Raw genomic sequence first — 12,931 nt, 5'->3', positions numbered from 1 at the left:
GGTGGTTCGAAAAAAAATTATTGTAATTCACATCTGCTTTTATTTCACTTTGTCTTTGGTATGTTCTCTCCTTCTCTATAATATGTGAGCAAATGATTCCACCAACGGACAATAATGAAAACAGACAAATATCATCAATGAGATCCGGCATTCTCTTAAATAATAACCTAAACATTGCCTTTATGAGATTTTAATGACTTTACCGTTGTTTTCAATGTTTTCTACGTTATAATAAATTAATGAAACGTGTAAATTATGAAAATAAGAATATTTTTATTTTAACTGAAATATTTACTTTTTTATTTTATATATTTTTCACTTCAAATGAATTAAATTTAAAATACTAAATTTTAAAGTACATGTTAGCATTTTGGCAATTGTTTTCAGTCAAACTTCAACATTGGTTTTAAAGTAACTCGACTGGACTCTAAATTCAGAATACCAACACATCTTATTGGTTTTTACCATATCATGCTAGAGCTTAGAAAAAGTCACAAAAAAATACTTATGAAACTTTTGGTAACAGTTTAGAGCCCGAAAAGTATAATCAAACTATGCCTGAGAAGGCCCAAGGTCGATGTTATCATGCACTCATGATGCAATTTGGTCAACTTCACAATGTAAAATTGGTCAGCTTACTCGAAATCAACATATGAGAAGCATATTTTGGTGTATTTTTCTCTATCATTTTATTTTAACACTTCAGGCAGAAGGCACAAGTGAAGAAAAAAAAAAAGAAAAATTCAATGATTGACCATTTTATATGTTCAATCATCATGCCTTACCATTTTCAACTCCTTTGAAACTGAGATAATTGATCAAGAAATGTCATAAGGGGATCATATATACAAGTTCTGTAATTCATTCATACAAAATCTCAGACTCTCTTTTCAATGAATCTAATTCTGATCTTCTGCTTTCTTGAGCACACTGTTAAGTAAATCGTTTCAGTCTGATCCATCTCATGGGTTTCCCCTAAAGATTTGCTATAAGAATTTGCATTGAATGAATGAAAAAAGAGAGAGCAGAACGTGTAAATTAGAATTAGATTAGAGAAGGAACAACCAGTGTCCCAAAATAAAAGACTACAACAACAAAAGAATCAACCAAGAAGGGAGAACTAAAACACTCTTTAGAACTCCTATTCTAGAAATATGACAACTGAAATAGACAACTAACACGCACACCATGTTTGTTCTGTCTCTTTTCCTAGAAATCAAGATCAGAAAGAAATCATACCAAAAACCAAAACCAACGAACACACAACCTTAACGACACAAAGGACATTGAACCAGTCCATTCTCATTGCAGTGACCACACCTCACATTCTTCTTGCATTCCTCATCCAAAACCTTACAACTTCCATTACACTCCACACACATCACAAACCTCACTCCACCACACCCTTCACAATCACCCATAGTCTTCTGAGGAATCCCCTCAAAGAGAACACCCAACTTCCCCTCTTCTTCCAACTTCACAACTTCCTCAGCTCCACCAACCAACCTTCCTTTCACAAACACAACCGGAACCTTAACTTGCTTCGTCTCCATCAGCTTCCGCAACTCCTCCTTGAACCCCGAATCCATTGACACGTCTCGCTCAATCACGTGCACGCAATATGACTCAACAATGGACCTAACCTTATTGCATTCCTCAAACGTCTTTCTGATCCCTCGCAGTGTGGTGGTGTAAATGACAACGCAATTTTCCCCTTTGGGAGGACACTTTTCCTCAAAGGTGTTAACAAAAGTTTGTGCGTCCAAAGATTTTCTGATTCTTCTGGTTTTTGGGGTGGCCCACACCATTCTCTTGATCTGTTCTTCCTCTTCTGTGAGTTCTTTTTCGTAGGAGGCGAGAAGCTCTGGGTCAAACAGAGGGCTAGGACTCCTCCTCTTCGTATCACTGCCGAAACTGTTTCTTCGAGGACGTACCGGAGACCCTTTTAAGGGAGAAGAAAAATTAGAGGGTTTGAGGATCCCCTTTGGACTAAAATTGTAATCCAAGCGTCTTACACCGCCATTGGATTGACCTTGTTGAGCCTTGTTCTCCTTCCCTGTGAACTTCTTAAGACTCTTGGGTGATCCAAATTGGTTGAGAAACTTTAATGGGGATTTGGTGTCAGCAGCGAGGAACCCACGAAGGAAAGGTGTGGACTTGGGGCTTTTCTTTGGGTGATTTGAAATGGGCACTCCCTCTTCGAGACCCTCCATCAGTTCCCAAGCATTGATCACTTCCGGTTCTTCTCGGTTCCTGGGAGGAGATGTTTTGTCGGTTTTGGAATCTTCATCTGTGGGTAGTTGCTGCTCCTTCTCCTTGTCCAACATCAGTGCTCCATAGGTGGATGAAGTGAGGGATACCACGTGATTGGAGTAACCGCCGCCATTGGTGACAGTGACTTGTTCTTGCTCGATTTCTTTCTTTACGAGTTTTGAAGAGACGCAGCCCATAGATGGTGATGAGGGAGTGGGGTTATTTCTCTCTCTCTTTGTCTCAGTATTCCTTTGTTGGTTTTAAGGTATTGGAGAAGACGAAAAGGTGAAGAAGGCAACGGCTCTGGAAGTTTTCTCTTGTCCCAACGGTTACGTTGTCCTCAACGGGCCCAACGGTCAAAAATTCGAATCTGGAGCAATTCTATTTCTACTCTCATTTCCTTCATCACATCCAGTTTACTTTCTATTATTTTCAATAACTACAAAAATACCATTTTAAGAGAGTTTTCAGACAATGCATTTATGAGAATAAGACCATGGAAATATAGAAATTCAATATGTTCTTAAATTTTTCTTTTCCAAATATAAGAATTTGTTTTTTTCTCCAAAATTGTTCATTTTAGTTCTGTTAATTATTACATTATTCAATACAAAAATCAATTTGTTTTCTTAATAAGACATTTTACTTTTTTTTAAACCCTCCAAAACATTAATAGTCAATATGCGTTTAAGTTAAATGCTTATAAAAGTTAGTGTCCAAAATATATTAAACGTCCTTTTTTTAATATATTTATTGTAGAGGTTGAACATTCAATTTTAATTGATTGTAATTTAATATGAAATCAGAATTAAATCAAATCAATATTTTGTGATTTTGTTTAAACAAGATTTTACTGATTTTGTTAATATAAAAGTGTTAGATAGTCTTAAAATGTTATTAAATATTTTAAAATGAAAAATATTAAATATTCTGTAATAAAAAGTTGAGATAAAAAAAAGTTATAAGATTTTATATAACAAGTTTATATTCGTAATTTTAACAAACTATATAATTTTATCATTAAAAATGACAATATAAATTTGTTATAATATTTTAATAAAACTTTATTATAATATTTTAATAAATAAAAATGTATTGTGAGAATAATAGACTCCAGTTACAAAGCAATACCAAAGAGGCACATATGTATGTTTGTATTGTAAAATTAATACAGTTAAATTATAAAGAGAGTGTATTTCTTTAAGTAATTCGTTATTTTAAATATAATATAATATTACAATCGAGTAATTTGGTTGAATTATTGATTTTTAATGCAAACAAGAACATGTTTTAAATTTAACTTACAATAATTTTATATTATTTAAAGATTGGGGATAATTTATGAGTTTTTAAAAAAATTGAAATGTGTTGTTACTTCACTTTCATTTTCTATTATTTTATTTTTTTCATCTCATTTCTGTTGGCTCAATATATACCACCACAACAAATAATTCAACATCAATCTTCTTTCTACAAAGTTCGACACTAATATAAATGCATAATCTCGTAGTTTAGTCAAGAAATATCAAAAACCAAAATATTATACTTTGGATGACAAGAAAAGATACAAAAGTTGATTGGATGGGTGAAGTGGTCTAACTAGTGTGACCACTTGGACGAGCTAGATTTCAAAATCTATAAGCATTACCTTGACCCTCTAACCGTGTCCATGTTTATGAAATTACAAAATTTAAGCAATTGTGAAGCTTTTTTATAACTTAAAATCTTCGGCCGCAAGTGTTTTTTGCTTTTATTGGGAATGATTATATGAATGAAACGAAAATATTAGTCACTTCTACTTTGCTATTTAATTGAGCGTGTGTTTTGGTTATATATGTATTTTTTGTTTCAATTAATCTGTGGACTTTTTGTTTCAATTCATTTTTGTTGATTATTTTCTAGTATTGAGGGTTTTTGTTTTGGTGCCCAACATTGACATATATAAATTGTAAAGATGAGTTTTATGATAATATTTTAAAATTGTAACTGAACACTATGAAGATGGATTGAGCTAGCCAGGAGGACATGATGGACGAGATGAACGAGGATGCCAGTCTTATCGAGATGGATGCGATGGTCGAGCTTGTAGGGATACACATGATGGAAGGATTGACGGAATATATCGAGTTAGTCAAGATTGACGGGCTGATGAGATTGTAGGGATGGACAGACTGACAAAGATGGACAAGCTAATGTGAAGGTTAGGATGGACTAGGCTGATGATATGGCCAGATTAGACAGATTGTCAGGCTTGTTGTGCTAACAAGATGACCAGGATTGACAAGCTGATGGGATGGTTGTGTTGACAGGATGGATAGGCTAGCGTGTTGGCAGGGATAGACAAACTGACAGGATGAACCTGATTGACGAGATGACTAGAATGAACGAGCTGACAGAATGATTAGGATGAACTTTCTAACCAAACTGACAAGATGATCATATTGAACGGAATGGATAAATTGACGTGATGATCGAACTTAATGGAATTGAAATTATTGCTGAAATTGATCGAATTGGTAAACTTTTAGAGTGTCTAGACTGACATGATGATGACCTATCCTTAGAAATATAAATATATTATGTTTTAATTTTATTATTATTAAAAAATAAATTAAAAAGAAAAAAAGATAGGCCCCGTGACCACGTACTTTAAATTATATTAATTTCATAAAGAGAGAATAAAATAATGTATGAGTGAAGGATTTAGTGGTGCCGTCTAACCAGTGAAAAGAAAGTGTCACCATCTTCGTCTTGAATCAATGTACAAACAAAATATTATTATTATTATTAAGACCCAAACGAAGAGGGAATTTTGGAGAAAACTATGTCTTGGGTGTGGCAAATGGTGAAGCTTTTATTTATAAAATTCTGATATTTCCCTTTCACTCCTTCATCTCTAACGTCAACAATGGAGAAGAAAGTCATGCTTTACTGCACAACTGCAAAACCCAACTTTGCATTCCCCTACACAGAAAAGGTTGGATAATCACAATACTTATAACAATCTTCTTCACTTCTTCCTTCATTATTATGTCTTGCATGCCAAACTAAACAATTCTTCTACTAAGTTTTTTTTTTCACGTATGTTTTCTCAATTAATAAATATCTTCCACATATTTTTTAAAATAATTACCATGAATTTAGTCAAATAAAATATATGATTATTTGTGATAGAATAAATTTTTTATCTAAAATAAAAATATTTGTCCCTTATATAATTATTTTGTTTTATTTTAATCTCATTGTATTCCCTTACAACATCTCTGTATTATACCAAATTTGTGTTGTTATATATAAAGTTGAATAAGTCACTCTAATAATGTAATGAAATGATCATTTTTGTCTATTACAGACACTTTACCATATATAAATAACTGATTGAGGATGAACTAAAAAAGTGTGTGAAATTTACTATTTATTTTCTTTCAATTATTTACTTAATTTCATTTATCAATTTACTCTCTCTTTTTTTTTTCACGTTTCTATTAAGGCAAACAGTTTTATTTTCAATCAATTTCTTTCCTATTTTTATTCACTTTTCCTGTGTTCTTAAGTATTATAAGATTTCACCCATCTCAAAAAAATTAGTATAAATACAAATACCTGAAAACAATCCACCCACTATATATAAAATAATGATATACTCGTGATAATAACTAATATATGTAAAAGTTAATAAATCTTGGTCTTTTCCTTTAAAGGTTGAAACATTAGTAAAGGAAAATGTTACACCAACTAATTTATTCAGCCAGTTTTGTCTTTTATCTAATAATGAAGTCTGCTTTTCTGCTTTAGTTTCTATTGATATGACCGAGTCAAAAAAAAAATTTAATAGTTACTCATAAAAAGCTAATAATTAAGCTTCATTTATCTAAAGATGAAGTAAAATGGTATTTGTCATCTATATGAATTTTGGATTATTAATTTTGACTTTATAATTTAAACTAATCAATATATATAATATACTACGTTTATTTTTAACAGAATTGAAGAGAACCGATTCATGATCAATACTTTATATATGTAATTTATTTGAATTAAAATTATATTTTAAACTATAATTTTTCTACAATATTTTCACAGTAACCCTACAATTGATAGATAACTATATGCTTCTCAAGAATTCTCACAAATTTATTAAAACTATTTTCCATAAAATTAGTCTACCAATATTCTTATAAAAATACCAAACAAAAACAAACATATTTAATGCAATATAAACCTAACATTTTCATTTAATAACTAAAACAATAATAAAACTATTACACAAAAATACTAAATTATTAAATGTGTAAAACATTCACGAAATGGTCCAACTCAACACAAGTTGCTATTGGTTTATTCACTTTTAAATTCTTACTGCTTGCTACATCATGGTGCACAAATATATCATAATTGAATTTATAATTTTTTTTTTCAGAAAAGCTGCAGTACTAGCATTATTGTAATAATCATCTTCTACTATAGCCATCAACTACAATAAATCAACAAATATATATGGCCAACGTAACTGGTTGCACCACCTTCAAACCTAATTTTCATCACAACTAAAAGTATATATTTCTTTTTGGAAATATCTACTAGATATTATTTTGTGTGACATAAATGGCAACAAAATATTTATTCTAAAAATGATAGATTCATATATATCTTAATGCTGGAAGTGGTGCAGCATATATCAGGCTAAATACCAGTGAAAGTTTGCCAAGTTTAACACAATTATGAGAATGCTATTCATCATTTTCCATCAAAAACATAAATATCTTTGGTTAATTTGCTTGACATCAAAGCGTCTTTCACTTTACACTTCATTTAATCAACAAAAGCACATTTGTTTTTCCTAAAAAAGGAAAAAGCATGTTAGATTTTTTGGAAAATTTCAATGGTTTAATAATGAAAGTTTTCAGCTTGCCATAGATCACATAACATCTTTGTAACTAAGCAATCGAGTGTAGAAATCTCATTCTGACAGATTTTTTCACATGTGAAAGGGTCCAGTGTTATGCCAATTACAGATTCTTTTCACACCTGCTTAAATCACTCACACATATAACTTGGAATACGCTATAAAACATTTTGCAACTCAATATATATGAAAATGTTAACACGATCAGTTTTTAAATTGGATTTTAAGTATTTTAAAGTAATACTTTTTCATTAGAGTTCATAAATTTTAGCTTCAATTAATTTCAGTAATTTTCATCTTTTTGTGAAGTTTTTTTTCCCATTTCATTTCCTTTTTAAGTAATGTTTATAAGATTGTGAGATGGGGCTAAAAAAAATATAATCAATAACCTCTTTTAAAATATAGATTTCTATTATAGCCTATATTTAGTAATATCTTTTGTTATTTATTATTTCTCCTTATTTTAATTTCATGATAAATATGTAAACATACACTACTAGAAAAACACGTATTTTCTGACAATTTGTTTTAGAATTTTTTTTAGAAAATAATTACAAATTTTGTTATGAAAAATAGTTTAAAAGAAATTTCTATCAATTATCTGGCAAAATATTTTGTACGCAACAGTTTTCACAGGAAATTTTGTAAAAAATACTAGCAAATTAATCTTGTAAGAAATAATTATCCATGAAGGAATTACCTGTTAATTAAAACTCTTAGAAAAAATGATAAAAAAAAGTCTTTTCTTAAAAAAATTAATAACAAATTTACAAGAAAAAACCCATAGAATATAAAAAATTCTAGTGATAATAAAAAGTTGGAACAGGATAATATATTTATTTGGTTGAGGAAAAAATTATTAGATAAAGAAATTTATTATTTCTATCCTTATTATGTATTGCTTCTTTAGGAAAATAATGGAGTGAAAGAGAAAATTAAATTGTAACTTTTTGTTTGAAAGTAAAAATAGAAATTAAATGAATTATTAGTGAGCTAATAAGTGTATAATAATTAAATGATAAATTTTTTGAAAGATTTATTTATAATTATTTATATTAGATGAACTTTATTAAGTGCATATTCTTCTTGTAACTCTGTATTAAAGAGTAATTATTTGTTTGTAATCTAGAACGGATTGTGTGATCGATATGTACTCGATTGACTTGAATCATTAAATAAGATTATTAAGATGATCTCCGCCATATACTGTACATAAATACATCATATATTTCATCTTTAATTGCAAGATACCATTTACTTGATAAAAGGCAACAATATTTGTTAAAAAAAATTAAATTTAACTATGTAAAACGAAATAAAATGTTTTAGTTATTGTATTTTATTTCATGTCATCCATTCAAATTGAGTTGATCTAAAAAAAAAAATTAAATGGTCAAATCAATTATTATTTTAAATAATAAATGATTAAATAATTTAAATGGAATGGATTAGCGTTATGCATTAAGCTTTATTAATAGAAAAAATGAAAGAGAGAAAATATATAAATGAGATCTTTGAAAGAATAGAGAAAAAGGAGAATAGAAAAGGAAATAATTTGATAAAAATGAGATTTTTCCCCTTGTTTATTCTTTTTGTTTCCACTTCATCAAAGGCTAAATTGACACAAATTGTATGAATCCTTAAATGTTATTTTAAGGAAGGTGGTTGTCTAAGAAAGAACAAATATGAATGAATGGTAATGATGTTAAAGTAGGTTGTAAGAAAGGCACTTCCTTTTCTGTGTTATGCAATTCTAATATTCCATAGATTTTTCATTTGAATAGTCCTACTTCCTACCTCCACTATCACAACAGCCTCCAGAAGTTTCATTATTCTAAACCATGCGTCTTCACAACATCACACTCCACTACTTTACCTTACTTTTGCTTTCTATATATCTTAAGCCTTTTCATTATCTTTTTTCAAAATACTCTCTCAAAAATATTAAACATTTCTCTTAAACATGTAAAATTGGCTCATAATAATTAGAAATGTACAAAATAATGTTTTTTTACCAATAGAAGAATTGGTTGAGATGATAAAATAATAATAATAATCTATATAATACATATATAGTGATGTGCACAATATATATATATATATATATATATATATATATATATATATATATATATATATATATATTTACATGTGTTATTTCTAAAATGTAAGATATGAGATATAAATCTAGATTATTATGAATTATTTAAATTAATGATTTAGATATATGTATTTTAATTTTATGGAGTTGAACGTATTATGTAAATTTTTTTTAATTATTCTACGAACTCTTATTATTTGATATTTGTTCTCTAAATTTCCTTCATCTTCTATTGAATGGTTAGATATCTATACAAGATATTCTGACGGTGTTAGTATTTTGATAAGAAATTCTAGTCAAATTTAAATTAATGTAAAAGTGACATCAAAATATTATTTAATAATATTTATATGGGTGTTTTGCTTACCAATGGGTCTCAGTTATGAGTTCATTGGCTTATAGGCCTAATAGTCAACTTATTTGTGATAAACTGCAATCATTATTGGCTAAGTTACCTAATGTGAAACTGTCTTTGGTAAACAGGAGTAGGTGTTGGTAGGCGACATATTGTTCTAATAAAGAGAGAATGAGTGTAACATTTGATTCGAGAAACATAATATTCGATATTCGATCATCAGTACCCTCGATATTTGATAGATAGTTCATCCATTGTAACGTATTCGGTAATCATCCTATTAGTTCTACTAGTTACAAGGTATCTAAAACTAGATACCCAATAAACAATATCATGTTAGTCTCTTAAATAATCATTTCAAAATTATAATTGATAGGATCGATTGAAAAGTAATTAACCACATAGAATACATATTTAAAATCATATGTAATTTAAATTCGTGAGACTATATAGGATATATTTCTTATTTCAATAATCATAATAAAAACCTATTTATAGAATAAGTTGATGAGTTTTTAGAAAATCATGATATTTATCCTTATTAACATAATACTGTATCAAAATTTTTGTTAGAAAAAAAAATCTTTTAAGTTGTACACTTTATCCTATATGCCAAACCCAGTAACGAACAATTTAAGAGATGTATCCGAACTTGTAATTATAAAGTACCTAATAAATTTTAGGAAGAACATCCTGTTGAAGCATGGCAGTGACTAATTTGGTTAAAAAATTTGTGAGCTGGACCACCACTAAGCTAAAATGACAGAAGACCAAACCAAAGCATGTTAATGATAATGAATAGGAAGGAATATATATAGGACGATGTAATGGACGGAGATAACGATGTTGGTGTATGAATCCAAAGTGGTGTTAGATTCCTGTACCAAATGTTTCCAAACAATACCAAATCAAAACTTAAAAGCAACGTTTCTATTGGAAGAAGGTGTTGCTATTTTTAAACGTGCATTATAAGAATATACACCACAAGCAATAGAAACTGTTATCACAAGAAGAGGATAAAGAAGGTATATATATAGTCTTTATTTCAATTTCGTTTTTGAAACGAGCATCGATTAAATGCTGGGACAAAACAATCATTACCTTTATTGAAGTTTGAATTTGAATAAATTTTGCTAACCCAAACAAGATTGTAAATTTTGTGGTAGTTCTTAGCCTTAACTTCCCCTAATATGTACTAGGATGACTCAACTATGTTAAGGTAAAATCATTCTAGCTTCTTACGAGATGAAATGTTATTTTATTAACACCATAATGATATTTTACGTTATCAATACTTGGTATTTCAACTTGTAAAGTAACCGAAATTTTCTTAAACTTTGAATTTAAGTATTATGAATTGAGAACTAAGAAGTGTGAAGAAATAGATTTTAATTGACAAACTAACAACAAATTTTGCTATAATATTCTCTAACTTATAAATGTGATGCTATGTTAAATTTAACTTAATTTTGTTGAAAATTTGATAATAACATAATTTAAATTGATTTCTTGAGAAGTAATATCCTTAAGAATTTATTCAGTGTGTGTGTAAATCTCACGTAAATGTCTCTGTACTGAAAAATTCAGAATTAGTAAGAAGAACCTTTTAAAAAAAAAAAATATTAAAAAAAATATTGTAATAATTTTCTTGTTTATGCAATTTTTATATTCGATATTCTTTTTGTTGTTTGACATAAGCAACTACATTGTTGTTGTGTTTTTGTCGTCCAATATATATGGTCATCTCTTGGGAAAATGAACAACATTTTCATAATTATTTTGGAAAAGACAAAAGAGGAAAGTTTGGAACATGTTTTAAAGTTTCAACACTGTTGCCGACTTTCATGAGCATGTTTTTTTGTTTGATGAATCTGTAGAGATGGGAGAGGAGGAAATAGTCTGTGTGGCAGAGATTTAGTCAACACAACTAAATCCATAGTGCACAAGTGGTCAACCACTTGAGCTTTTCGGGACCCCACTTTCATCCAACATGCTCGAGTGCACCTTCGACCGCCCAAACTCCACTTCTTTTTTATTTTCTCCAAACAAATCTTCCAACACAACACAATTATACTCATCATGTCACAAAATCTCACCTCCTCTAACGCTTAATTTAATAACAAATTATAAAATAATGTATATGGTTGTTATTTCAGTTATTAAATTGGGGCTATGTGATTATTAAATTTTGTGTATTTTAATGTTTGTCTTTTTTCCTTCTTTAAACCATTTGATCAAATTGAAAAATTATTTATTAAAAAGTTATTTATAAAAGAGATAATGATATTTTGACAACATTCTTGAATGACACGTAAATGATGTTAAAATGTTGTAAAAACAAAATATTGTCAAAAGTATCATTATTCTTATAAAAAAATACTCTAATACTAAAAATAATAAATGTAATTATTTATCTCTTTATTTCTATTAATTATTTTTAGATTTTGAAGAAAATTTTAAATTATCAACAATTAATCATGTTTTACAATAAATTAAATTTTATCAAATTTAATTATTGTTTAAAAATATTTATTCAATTTGTACGTTACATTCGCTTAATCACTGAAAAAGTTTCGTTAACATGTGAACAGTCTCGTACTAAATTAACCTATGGTCATACAACACAATTAAATACAAAACAATGAGTAAAAATACTATCTTTTATTATATATTGTATTTTGTTTATGTTGAAATGGGACGAGGATGTCGCCTAAGTGTTACTCCTGTGTGTCGAGCGTTTTCTTGGCCTCATACTTCGCGCAACCGATCGATATAGGGGTGACCTACAGAATATACTCTGATGCTCAAGTGAGAATCTTTCTCTGCAGGCCTTTTGTAATTTTATAATGAATAAAAAGGTGAGTTTACCTCGAAATTAATCCTCTGTTTATAAAGTTTATAGGAGTCATGAGATGTTTTTTGATATGTCAATTCCACGGTTTGTCACTATACCCATTTGTTTAGTTATAAACCCATAGTAACATATTTATAGAATTTTTTTAACATTTAAGTAAAGATCCCACATCTTGAGATCAACTCCTAATATATCATAACTAACTCTGAATATCTCGGGCTAGATAAATAGAAATTGGATGATGAAATGTAATTAAATAGAAAACAAAATAAAATGTTTTTCTTATTAATTAATCCACACGCTATCTGATAATAACTAACAGGCTAGGAGGGTAGGAGATAGATAATGCAACTCCAAAAGAAGACAAAAAGGAAAAAGAGCAGAAGGTATTTTCGTAATACTTGCCGCAACACGAGGGTATTCTCCAGAAGCCATCGGTTTAAATATTGCACGTTTCAGAGC

General features: G+C 29.0%; 1 protein-coding gene across 1 annotated transcript; it reads right to left on the bottom strand.

Moving 5' to 3' along the window:
* Positions 1 to 1,032: 1,032 nt before the first annotated feature.
* LOC124842448 (Glutaredoxin family protein) lies at positions 1,033 to 2,729 on the bottom strand. Its single transcript, XM_047318931.2, has one exon. The coding sequence runs from the start codon at positions 2,448 to 2,450 to the stop codon at positions 1,269 to 1,271; it is 1,182 nt and encodes a 393-aa protein (XP_047174887.2). The 5' UTR covers positions 2,451 to 2,729; the 3' UTR covers positions 1,033 to 1,268.
* Positions 2,730 to 12,931: the final 10,202 nt, after the last annotated feature.

Source organism: Vigna umbellata, chromosome 5, assembly GCF_029865625.1.
Source record: "Vigna umbellata cultivar VRB3 chromosome 5, Vumbellata_1.0, whole genome shotgun sequence".
Taxonomy (NCBI): domain Eukaryota; kingdom Viridiplantae; phylum Streptophyta; class Magnoliopsida; order Fabales; family Fabaceae; genus Vigna; species Vigna umbellata.
Note: the sequence above shows the minus strand (reverse complement) of the source record. Positions and strands in the feature narration are given on the sequence as shown.

Coding starts and splice junctions, on each gene's coding strand:
- LOC124842448 (XM_047318931.2), bottom strand. CDS start 2,450: ATGGGCTGCGTCTCTTCAAAACTCGTAAAGAAAGAAATCGAGCAAGAA.